The 12,020-nt window shown below is 40.5% G+C and overlaps 1 protein-coding gene across 3 annotated transcripts in view; it reads right to left on the bottom strand.

Annotated features, from left to right (window-relative positions):
* Nucleotides 1-12,020, bottom strand: part of LOC107549090 (ryanodine receptor 3-like) — a 78,008-nt gene that overhangs the window by 39,964 nt on the left and 26,024 nt on the right. For all 3 annotated transcript variants that reach the window (XM_016230029.1, XM_016230030.1, XM_016230028.1), the window contains exons 17-30: nucleotides 8,134-8,375; nucleotides 7,776-7,968; nucleotides 7,143-7,359; nucleotides 6,356-6,460; nucleotides 4,896-4,999; nucleotides 4,505-4,588; nucleotides 4,197-4,356; nucleotides 3,882-4,026; nucleotides 2,531-2,736; nucleotides 2,102-2,276; nucleotides 1,717-1,925; nucleotides 1,410-1,628; nucleotides 1,137-1,297; nucleotides 813-972 (exon numbers count right to left, since the gene is read on the bottom strand). In XM_016230029.1, coding sequence (XP_016085515.1) covers nucleotides 813-972; nucleotides 1,137-1,297; nucleotides 1,410-1,628; nucleotides 1,717-1,925; nucleotides 2,102-2,276; nucleotides 2,531-2,736; nucleotides 3,882-4,026; nucleotides 4,197-4,356; nucleotides 4,505-4,588; nucleotides 4,896-4,999; nucleotides 6,356-6,460; nucleotides 7,143-7,359; nucleotides 7,776-7,968; nucleotides 8,134-8,375 — 2,380 coding nt within the window. The remainder of the gene's footprint in view (nucleotides 1-812; nucleotides 973-1,136; nucleotides 1,298-1,409; nucleotides 1,629-1,716; nucleotides 1,926-2,101; nucleotides 2,277-2,530; nucleotides 2,737-3,881; nucleotides 4,027-4,196; nucleotides 4,357-4,504; nucleotides 4,589-4,895; nucleotides 5,000-6,355; nucleotides 6,461-7,142; nucleotides 7,360-7,775; nucleotides 7,969-8,133; nucleotides 8,376-12,020) is intronic.

Consider the following 12,020-nt stretch of genomic DNA (forward strand, 5'->3'; position numbering starts at 1 on the left):
GTTCAACCCAAATATTCATTTGTGTGCAGCACATTTTATGGAGGACTGTTTCCTGATCCTGGGAGAGTAGACTACAATGCCGGCTGTTCTGACTCAAAAACTGTAAGTACGTCTTTTATATTTAAAGAGTTTTTATATTTTATATATTTAAAGTGAGTTTTTGGGGCAGTGTAGAGTAGGGTTTGTTGTTTGTCATTTCTCCGATCAGAAATGCAGACATGGTTTTATCTTTACGCGGCGCGATGCAACGCAACGCGTAAAAAGACAGTATAAGTCATTATAATCCATAATTATGTCCCCACTGGGAACAACGAATGCCTCGTTTATAATGGGTTTTCATGCTTTTGAATCATCGCTCCGGCCTGACAGGGCATCATCACAATATGGTAAGGGGAGTAACATTTCCGTCACACGCTTGAGGTATTCGGCCAATCACAACGCACTGGATAACTGGCCAATCACAGCACACCTCGCTTTTTTAGAATGATGAGCTTTGTAAAAATCGACGCGTTTCAGAAAGGCGGGGCATAGAGGAGAAACAATAATGTACAGTATGTGGAAAATAATGTGTTTTTTTTTACTTAAACCGCATAAACACATTTCATTACACCAAATACACAAAATAATGTTCTTTTTAGCAGCATCATATGACCCCTATAATAGTCAACTTAAAACTCCTGAAAATGTGAAGTGAATTGTAGTACGTAAGCTTTGCATTATGATACGGTACTAACGGGATAAGCTTAGGATGTTATTTACATCTAGCAATGTCGTTGTGTCCTATTTTGTTAAAGGTTAGGAGCTGAGATTACCTGGTATGCAGTAGGCAGATCTCTGCCATTGGCAGTGAATGAGACCAGGCCTGAGGCCAGATCTATGGAGCAGCCAATCTCCAGATCAGTGTTACCACGGCCTGTGGAGCCGCTGACAACATCCCCAGCACAGACCATGTAACAATTACTCCTTCTCACACTGAATTAAAAGAGATGACAAAAAGACAACACATTTCAATCAGGGGAAATTTCCAATACGTCTGGGATCTATGTTGGAGTAGAGTGAAAATAACTGTGTGAAAACAACAGTAGTCTGAAATCATGGGTTTCTTTTGGAAGTGTGAACCAGTCTTTTGAACCGACCTCTCGTGAACACGTCCCCGCTCGTCTCCCAGCGTTACAGTGACAGTGCGAACTGTGCTGAGGCTGAAGTGCTTGCTATAGTAGTGGTAGTCTGGTGTCACCCAGCCCACCCAAACAGATGATGGATCTTGTCCAGCAAACACTCTCACAGAGTAGAAGTACTTAAGCACAAGTACATCAAAAGTCAATTGAGTACAATAATAAGGTTCTTTCATTATTCTCAATGTATAAGTCAACATTGGTTAGCATTAACAAGATGTAAAGTATTTTTACCTTTGTAATGCTGCCATAATCAATCTTGCCTCCATCATCCTTCTTGGCTTTTTGGTCCTCAGCGATCACCTCATTGACATCAGTGATCTTCCAAGGGAACTCAACAGGCATGCTTAGACGACAGCAGACCATGTCATCATTGCTGGTCTGGGTCCCATATGTCTTGTGTGTCACCTTTAGACATGGAGGTGTGTCCACAGTCCCATCTGTTCTAGTAACCTAAATGCAAAAGGGAGGCAGTTTAAAGAATCTACCCCAGTATTTTCCAAGAGAGTAAAAAGGTATAATTCACAACATCTATTTGCACCTCAATATGGGGGTGGTCCTCTGGTACATTAACAAACGTAGGTAGGCGTTTGCTGAACCACATGGTGACTTCTCGATTCATATTAACAGCAAAGGGTTCAAAGCCCTCCTGAAGGCCACACATAGTGTAGTACTTAAAAGTACTAGCGTCTTTTCCTAAATTCATGCGGCCAATTTGGGAAAGACCCAGGCTGCACACTGGGATGAATCCTATAGTGACAAAGGTCAGTGTGTATCAGTTCAAAGCATGTCTTAAAAATTTTGGACCAATTACTTAAAAAAAAAAAAAGAATGCCTTTTTCCTTTACTTTCATTCTTATAATATGTGATTTGCCTATATATAATATATTACAGATCCTTTGTGCTTATGATGATTGTGTGTTTACCATCTTCAGCTTCAAAGTCAGCAAAGCAGAGCTCAGAGCCCTTGTTGGTGATTATGATCTCTCCATTCAGGGTGAATATCATGGATTTGTCCTCCATGTTGATCATGCAGCCCACCACATCTCCTTTAGTCCACGTTCTCCCAAAGAAATGACTGCCCATATGAACCCGGCGGCCCTGAGAGCGATTTTTTAGAAACCTTTCAAATCATGTATCATCGCTTATCGACTAAAACAATATTAGCAAGGTAATCTTGTGATAGAATATAAGATCTCACAGCAGTTAGATTCATCAGAATATACTTCTGTTTTGTTCTATATATTTTGAATGTGTTGACACAGACTGAAAATGTTTTGAACTCCACTGTTTGTCCTCAATAGCTTGTACCAGCATAAAACAAAAATAAAACAGTGCCAGTATCAGATAATTACCCTGTAGCCATCAAAGACAAAGGACTGGTCATCTAGTCCTAGTTCCATATCAGATCTGCATCCGGGCCGTGCCCAGCCCACCCGCATGTCACCTCCAGTGAGCGCCTCAAACTCAAAATACCACTTCCCTGTCTTCACAGCGTAGGTCTTCTCCACACGGAAGAGACGGATGGATTCAATGCCCTCCTTCTCTACAGTGTGAGCAGCTACAGAATGGAAAAAATGGGAAAGTTATGAACAATACACACTATCAGGGCCGTTTCTAGGCATAGGCGAGCTAGGCGGTCGCCTAGGGCGCCACCAGCTGAAGGGGCACCAATGAACGCACGTACTGGCACTTTTAGCAGGGTTGTGATAAAGAGTGGCATGGTCACCCTGAAATATGACACTGGATCCCCCAACATTATTGGGCTAGAGTACTGTCAATCTGATGATGCCTGTATGCCACTAGATCAGAGCACTGTCAATTGCTGCCTGATTGTTGCATGTAAAGTTTGCATTTGGAGCGCTCAACAACGCCATTAGATCAGTGGGCTCTGTCAGTGCTTTGGCAAGGTAACACTTTTTTTTGCCATGCAATAAAGCTAAGTTCAAAGGCCAATTTAAAATATTGGTACAGTAAATAAAGTGCACAATATCAGTATTTTGTTTAAGCAGTATTTGTGGCACTTTTGTGGCACATTTGTCCAAATATTTGTGGCAGATTTGTCCAAAAGGTGTGCGTTTTTTGCGCCAATGCATTGTTAAAGGATCAGCGTGTCATGTAATATTCCCATATAAACTTTAACATCCAATTAAAAAATAATTGTATAGTAAAATTTGCTAATTCATGAAATCAATACATCCTTTATTAGACCGCTTTGTCGAGTTAAATGAATCCTTACGGAGGTGTCAAAATGCTGAATCAATTCATTCACTTCCAACAGCGCTTAATGGGAGCAGCGTCATAGAGGGCAGAGCGTCACATTATTTAAAGGGGACTACTTATGTGTGGTTTATGTGTAAATTATGTGCAATGTCTTAGCCACTAGGGATTGTTACATAGGGCTATACAGGCATCTAGTGGCAACACAATGATATTACAGATACTAAATTGTGCAAAATGTTTATCTTATCAGTCAATTTACAAATAATGCATTCAGATTTGTGGAACTCAATGCACTGAATCTCCACAAATTAGTGTCGTTACTATGACAACCAATTTGAATGTGACAAGCAACTAGTGTCTGAAAATAATTATATATTATGGGGGGCAATAGGGATTTCACCTAGGGCGTCAAATTGGCTAGAAACGGCCCTGCACACTATGTACAGTATACAGTCACTGAAGAGTAAAAACATTAAAACTCACTCTCTTGATCAGGTGGGTCTATAAAATATCCATATCCAACCAGAGTACGGATGGCCTCTCGAAGACTGTCTCTGTTTGATTTCTTAGTGCGTTCGTCTAATAAAGCATATGGCACCAGCCGTGGATTACGACGGTTTTTCAAATCCTTTGAATAAAATGCAAAAGAAATGATGTTACACAACTTTATGGAAAAATATAAGGACATTCAATTTACTTTTTTTTTTACTATCATTCTTAACAGGTTTGTCAATGCACTTCAGGGAAAGGGACAAATCCAATGTCATATCTAATGAATATTGAACAAGACATTGTTACCTGCTGAATACCATATGTCCATCCTTGTTTGATGCGATCTTTGGCCCAAACATTATGAGCATTTTCTGCCAATTTATCAACTAGAACCTCTTGACCAGGTGTCAGTTTCACATCAGAAAGGTCTAGTGGTGTAGGTTTATAGCCATTTGCCATCATGTAGCTTTAATAAGGAGGATATAAATGAGAAAATAATTAAAAGCCAAACATTTTTTTAAGTATTAACAGTATTAAAACTTGTCGATCAAACTTCATTTAGGCAAATTGAGAAACATTTTCATTTTGGTGCTCTATGTGCGTGTTGGTTTTACTTCTTGGGGAGTTTCATTTTTTTCAGGTCGTCTTCAGCATTTATATTGACTTGTGCAACATGGCATCCCAAAGCAAGTAGGGTCCTGAAAGAAAATAACTTTTAGAACACTGAGGAAATTATCAGCAAAACAATATGGCCAACATTTTATAAAAGATGCGAATCGAAGTGTCAAAGACAAGTAATGCATTACAGTATTTATCAAAAGAAATTAATCTGTTCAACACCTCATTGAGCTGGTTAATGCGTTTCAATCTAAATACTGCTGAGTCTAGATTTTGCAGCCACAGCTTATCAATATTTACTGACATACATTTAATTACCATAAGCATTTTAATAATAATGGCCTTATCTATAGCCCTTTATATGCACGTCATTGCGGTAATACTCACTTCAAAGTTTCTGTTGACATCTGCAGGTTATAATTCTTTTCTGTTTCTGGCAGTTTAGAGAAGTCAACAAGACAAGGGTGCTGTCTCTTGTTGTCATCTCGGACCTGAAAAATAGCAAATATTATCAAATTACCAGTAAATCACTGTAAAATAAATACCAAAATGTGATGCATTCTATATTTATAAAAGTAAAAACATTCACAGAAAACTAGCATTTAATATTTGCCTATAATTCTGTACTTCTGCTAGGAGACTGATTTCGAATTTTTACACTAGCTGATATTTAAAATACAGTATAGTACCAAAAAGTTTGAGGACAGCAAGATTTGTTAAATTAATAAATGTAACAATTAATAAAATTGTAAATTAATAGTTTTATTCCGCAATGATGCATCAAAATGATCAATAGTGAGAAATTTTTTTCTAAAAGATTTATATTTCATATAAATGCTGTTCTTTTGAACATTCTAATCATCAAAGAATCTTGAAAAAATGTATCAGCGTTTCCACAAAAATATTAAGTAGCACAACTGCTTTTAATATTGATAATACTAAGAAATGCTTGCTTTTCAAATTACATTTTAAAATGTAAAATCCTAGTGTTTCTACTTAGAAGTTAGAACTACTTCTGCACAGTTATTTGATTAATTAGCGAGTGAAATAATTAATCGGTGCAGTGATAGGAATGAATCAGCAAGAGCAGTGATATGATTTAAGTCAGACACTTCAAAACTAATACCGCTCTTTAATTCATGGCCCGTAAAGCTCTTTAGATTGATGTGACACAAGAGAGAATGCTAAAGCGTTTAGGATTGAATAATGGTGGCAGAATGAAAGTAGAGTTTTGATTGCCGAGCTGATCTTGTCCTGTAACCCCACATGCTCAAAACAATGCCACCTTGAGCCAGCTAAATCTTATTAAAATCTGATTAATCAGAGACCAGCTGGGTCTCTGAAATATTTGTTCTTAATAAATGCTAAGATCCGGCCTCAGGAGTAACGGCAGCACTCAACCATAATTCATTTTTCTGGCAAGCTCTTGGACAGTATGCTGCTCATTAAGGTTGTCTTAACTACTGTGATACTGCAAAGCTCTGTAATCAGAGTGCTTTTCCATTGTGCTCTGCAATTTCTGGAGTTGCTCTCATGCAGCGATCAGTGGAAGGCATAAAACTGGATCAAAGTAGCTTCCTTTTGCCCTTACTATCTGAAAATGAGATCTGCATCCCCATATGCTGTTGTTACTTGGGATGCATAAATATTCATTTAAGCTGCACCTAAGGACTCTCAATTCAAGTTGACATTTTCAATTATCCTCCTCTGGGTTCCTCCAGTAGTTAAAGTCGCACCGCAGAAATTATCCTGATATCAGTGCTTGTGTCATACAGAGATGATCGTGCTGAGAAATTCTGATCATGCTGTTTAGTATTTTTATAGTGTCCCCTTAAATGTTTTCTTACCTTGCCATACATCCAGCCAAGCTCTATTTTGTTCATGCCCCAGAGCTCATGGATGTTCTCAGCTAACTTGTCCCGCACATTTTCAAGATGTGGAGGCAGGACAATCTGGATTACAAGACAACAAAATAAGAACAACAAATGCAAAGCCTCATATATTATTTAAGATAAAACAGCATAAATCAAATAACAGTAAAACAATTTAAACAATATAAGAATTGTTACTTTTGTAATATTTCATTGTAAAATAAAAAAACCACTAAAGTAATAATAATAATAATAATAATTAATTATAAACTATTTTAAATATTATTATTTTTATAAATAAATATAAATATTACATATAATTATAAATAATTATAAATATTATTATTTTACAGTACAGCTGTATACTATAGCAATTAAGCTTGGATTAATTATGCTGCCATGGCAATATAAGAATTCTTACTTTTGTAATATTTAATTGTAAAATAATAATAGTAGTAACAATAATTATTATTATTATTATATAAAAATTGTAAACAAAATAAGAAATAATATTTTTCACTATAAAATAATAATTATAAATATATATATATTTTTTTTTAAATAAATAATTATAAATAATTTATCATTAAAAATAATTATAAATGTTATTATTTTATAGTACAGTTGTATACTATAGCCATATCGTGCAATCTTTGATTAATCTTGGATTAATCTTGGATTAATTATGCTGCCATGGCAGAACAGGTAGAATAGAATGTAAAAACACAGTGAATTACATAGTGAGTTACTGATATCATCTCACCTGGCTGGTGTCAACAGGAACAGGAATGAAGGAAGCTTGGGACAGGAACTTCGTGGTGCCCAGCAGATCTCTCACTCCCTCCAGGTCTCTTTTATACTCCTTCACAGGCTCCACACGCATCTTTTCTTTGGGGAGCAGGGCTTCATAACATGGTGCATAGCCTGCTGGAGGCAGGAACTTAAAGTCTCCATGCCGTCCACCCAACAAGAAACGGACCCTTGAGAGAAAAAACATGAAAAAGCCATTTAAACTCATGATCAATTACTTGATTAATCCTAATAGCAACACTGGGTTGTCCAAAAAATGTCTTGGTGCTACTTGATTTGTTTGGAGTTGGTTGAGAAGTCAAGTTAGTAATGGCCTGTCTTTGTTGATTGAACATAAAGTGCTTTAGGGCGGATACAGCGAAAAAGAAGAAAGGGTTCATTTGTCACATAGCACAACTCCTGTACAATCACTGCAGAAGTGCTACACTCAAAGTAAAAACTGTAGAAAAACATGTTGAACGATTGCTACAGGATGTTGTCCTCATTAATATTCAAATGTATGTATGCTAAATCTAACCATATTCCTACTTGCTATTTATGTAAAGCTCTTACTCCATGTAGGGTACTTTATATTAGAGAAACTCACTTGACCCCTGCTGAGAAACTGACGACGGGAAAGAAGAAGCCATCTACGTTGAAGTCTTCAAACATGCCTTGAACGGGTTGACCGTTAATTCGGAAAGACATGCTAGGGGCTCCGAGATCCAGACAGCAGCTCACAACATCGTCTGAATTCAGCAAGTGCTGGTTAATAGAGGCCACGGCCCGTGGGATTCGGCCTATCAGATGTGGAGAGAATAACAATTTAGTAGATTTTTGTGAATACCACGGTCAAACAAGAGTATCAGAAATTATTTAGATGAAGTCATGTTCATATATGCATTTTCATAATGTCATATTAGATCAGGCAGTGAGGAACATGGGTAAAACAGCCTTAAAAGTACCTGACCACAGATGAAGCCCATCAAAACCATAGGAGTAAAGATCGTCACCCACACCATTTCCTCCCCAGCCCTCTCCACCCCCAGGATATGGGGCGTAGCCTTTGGTGGTGGCCCAGCCAACACGAAGGTGGGTGGGCTCACTGGTCACATAGTGGTCTACTTGATCGATGATCAGCTCAAAGTACCATTTCTTATACTGTGCCGAGCCCTCACTCATGCCCAGGAAGATGTTGGGTCTCATACTGTAAATAAACACAGAGATCATAAAATAAATAAAATGCATACAATTATTAACAAAATTAGCACAAACAATTCCATTGAGAAAGTTTGTGTGTTGACAATGACTGCCAGGTTCATTGAAAAATGTAATTTTCTTAATTCTATTTGTATTTTTGTATTGTGGTCTAGTAAAAATATAGACTGTAAAAAAAACTATGTACTCTGTTGGCAAATACTTTTTGGTTTTAAAGTCTGCATGAAATCAAAATTGACACCGTTTACTTTGTTAGCACACATTGTTAGTCTTGAGGTAAACAATTAATCCGTGCAAGTAAATTCACAGAAACAAAAGGGTGTGTCTTGGCAATTTTTTATCAAAATCTGATTCCACTCTGGAATGGCATTACTTCTCTGATGACGTCAGTTTGAAAGTTTTGGCAGAACATCCTTAAAGGGTTAGTTCACCCAAAAATTTTAATTCTGTCATTAATTACCCTCATGTCGTTTCAAACCCGTAAGACCTTCGTTCATCTTTGGAACACAAATTAAGATATTTTTGATGGAATCTGAGAGCTGTCTGACCCTGCTTAGACAGCAATACAACTGAAATGTCCCCAGGTCCAGAAACGTAGCAAGGAGATCGGTAAAATAATCCATGTGACATCAGGGGTTCAACTGTAATTTTACGAAGCTACGAGAATACTTTTTGTGCGCAAAAGAAAAAAAAATAACGACTTTATTCAACAATTCGTCTCCTCCGTGTCACCCTGTAGCGCCATTTTGGAGAGTATCCACTGGACGTAAACAGCGCATTCTGTTCTGTGTCAGCTGCGTTACACGGATACGCTGTTTTCGTTCAGATCAAATCACAACAACGTAGGAAACAGATCCGGCGTAACGCAGCTGACACAGAACAGCATACGCTGTTTACGTCCAGCTGATACTCTCCACTACAGGGTGACACGGCGCTACAGGGTGACACGGATTGTTGAATTAAGTTGTTTTTTTTTTCTTTTGCGCACAAAAAGTATTCTCGTAGCTTCGTAAAATTACGGTTGAACCCCTGATGTCATATGGATTATTTTACCGATCTCCTTGCTATGTCTCTGGACTTGGGAACATTTCAGTTGTATTGCTGTCTATGCAGGGTCAGACAGCTCTCAGATTCCATCAAAAATATGAAGGTGAACGAAGGTCTTACGGATTTGAAACGACATGAGGGTGAGTAATTTATGACAGAATTTTCATTTTTGGGTGAACTAACCCTTTAACTACTCTCTTCCAATCGTTGGTTTACTGTAAGCGAGAGATGCTGGGAGGTGCGCTAAAATAAAAAACTGCCCTCTATTAAATATTACTTTTCAGTTGGAAATACGTCACATTACTCGCACATTACTTTTCAGTTGGAAATACGTTCGCTCGCACTGGAGATGCAGCCACATCTTTACGCTACGGAAAGTGCTAAGATAGCATTCATCCTCTTGCTGGTGACAGGGCGACCGTTGCAATGGGCAGAGACCATCTGGTCCCAAGCTGGTACAGTAACTAAATCCCTTGATACTTTTATGACACATTTCCGTGAAGTTTTTGCTAAACCCGTAGGCGATACCTTGGTCTGTGACCAGTTATATCACCTCCGTCAGGGGTCTCTGTCCATAAATGACTATGCCTTGAGATTCAGAACCCTCGCAGCAGCCAGCGGCTGGAATGAGTGCGCACTTCTAACCACTTACCGGCAGGGACTGGAGCCGAAGGTTCAACTTCAGCTCGCAGCCTATGACGATTCCTATGGCTTGGAACGGTTCATACAGCTGTCCATCCGCTGCGCAACTCGCATGCTATCCTGCATGTCAGCACATCAACTCTCCCCATACACTCCACTCCTTCATCGGCCAGACACCATCAGCCCTCCAGAACCAGGTCAGAAACCCATGCTAGTGGACGGCACTCGACTCTCCCCTTGGGAGCGGTAGAGACGGCTGAGCTAGAGCTTGTGTTTGTACTGTGGAGCTGGAGGGCATGTAATCGCGGCATGCCCCATTAACCCACCACGACCTATGGTGAGTGTCATCAAGCCTTCAATAGTCAATATGCAACCCCTCACCACTGTTGTAAAACTTACTGCCTCCGGTATCTCCATTCCAGTACACGCCCTCCTCGACTCTGGCTCAGCCGGGAACTTCATCTCTGGGAATCTTCATCTCTGGGAATCAACTCCATCTCCCCACCACGACCACTAAGACCACCTACCAAGTCCAATCGATAACTGGAAAACCACTCAGTCGAAGACCCGTACGTCACAGCGTGGGTCCGCTACTCTTACAAGTTGGTCAATTGCATGAAGAGACCCTCTATCTCATGGTTCTGGAGGAATCCACCGCTGATGTGATCCTGGGGCATCCTTGGTTGGTGCAACACGACCCTACCATCTCTTGGAGAACTGGTGAGGTCCTGAAGTGGGGCAATACCTGCTTTCCTGACTGTTTTCCTCATCTTCCTCAGCCATCACCCCTGCACTCTGAGGCCCTCTCTCTGCTCCACCTCCATTGAAAGTCCGGTCGAGAAACAGTCAGTCGACATTCCAGCCTGTTATGCCCCCTTCAGTGACATGTTCTGCCCGAAGAAGGCCTCCCAGTTACCTCCGCACCAGCCATGGGACTGTGCCATTGATCTGATACCGGGTGAGCCAGTGCCCCATGGAAGAATTTATCCCTTGTCACTCCCGGAACAGAAGGCCTGGAGGAGTACATCGAAGAGGCTTTACAGCAAGGTTACATCCCCCCTTCCACGTCTCCTGCTGCTTCCAGTTTCTTCTTCGTGGCCAAGAAGGATGGGGGTTTGAGGCCCTGCGGCCCTGCATGGGCACTTAATAAGGGCACCGTAAAGTTTCGCTACCCCCTTCCTCTCGTTCCAGCGGCTTTGGAACACCTGAACACCTCCACCGTCTTCACCAAGTTGGACCTCCGCAGCACGTATAACCTCATCCATATACGTGAGGGGGACGAGTGGAAGACCGCCTTTGTGACCCCTACTGGGCACTATGAATATCTTGTCATGCTGTATGGACTAGTAAACGCCCCCTCCGTATTCCAGGATTTTATGCACTAGGTACTCCAGGAGTATCTGCACAGGTCCGTCCTCGTCTACATAGATGACATTCTAATCTACTCCCGGAGCATGGACGAACATCACCACCACATTGCGGAGGACCTAGAGTGCCTGAGAGAATTCCATCTGCTCCTCAAAGCCGAGAAGTGTTCCTTCCATCAGTCCTCGGTTCGGTTCCTTGGCCATGTCAACGATGACGGTGGTATCCAGATGGACGAGGGGAAGGTTGAGGCCATCCGAAACTGGCCAGTTCCAACCACCGTCAAGGAACTTCAACGTTTCCTGAGATTCGCAAACTTCTATAGAAGATTCATCTACCACTACAGCTCCATAACCAGTCCACTCACTAACATGCTCCAAAATAAGCCCAAATCTCTGTCCAGGACACCAGCTGCCACGGAGGCCTTTGAAGCACTTAGGAAAGCCTTCACTTCTGCCCCGCTCCTCATCCATCCAGACCCCAATAAACCATTTGTGGTTGAGGTGGACGCTTCCACTACAGGAGTCGGAGGCGTACTTTCTCAGCAGCAGGGGACACCAGCCAAACTCCATCCATGTGC

The sequence above is a fragment of the Sinocyclocheilus grahami genome, unplaced genomic scaffold (assembly GCF_001515645.1).
Source record: "Sinocyclocheilus grahami isolate Dianchi unplaced genomic scaffold, SAMN03320097.WGS_v1.1 scaffold362.1, whole genome shotgun sequence".
NCBI lineage: Eukaryota > Metazoa > Chordata > Actinopteri > Cypriniformes > Cyprinidae > Sinocyclocheilus > Sinocyclocheilus grahami.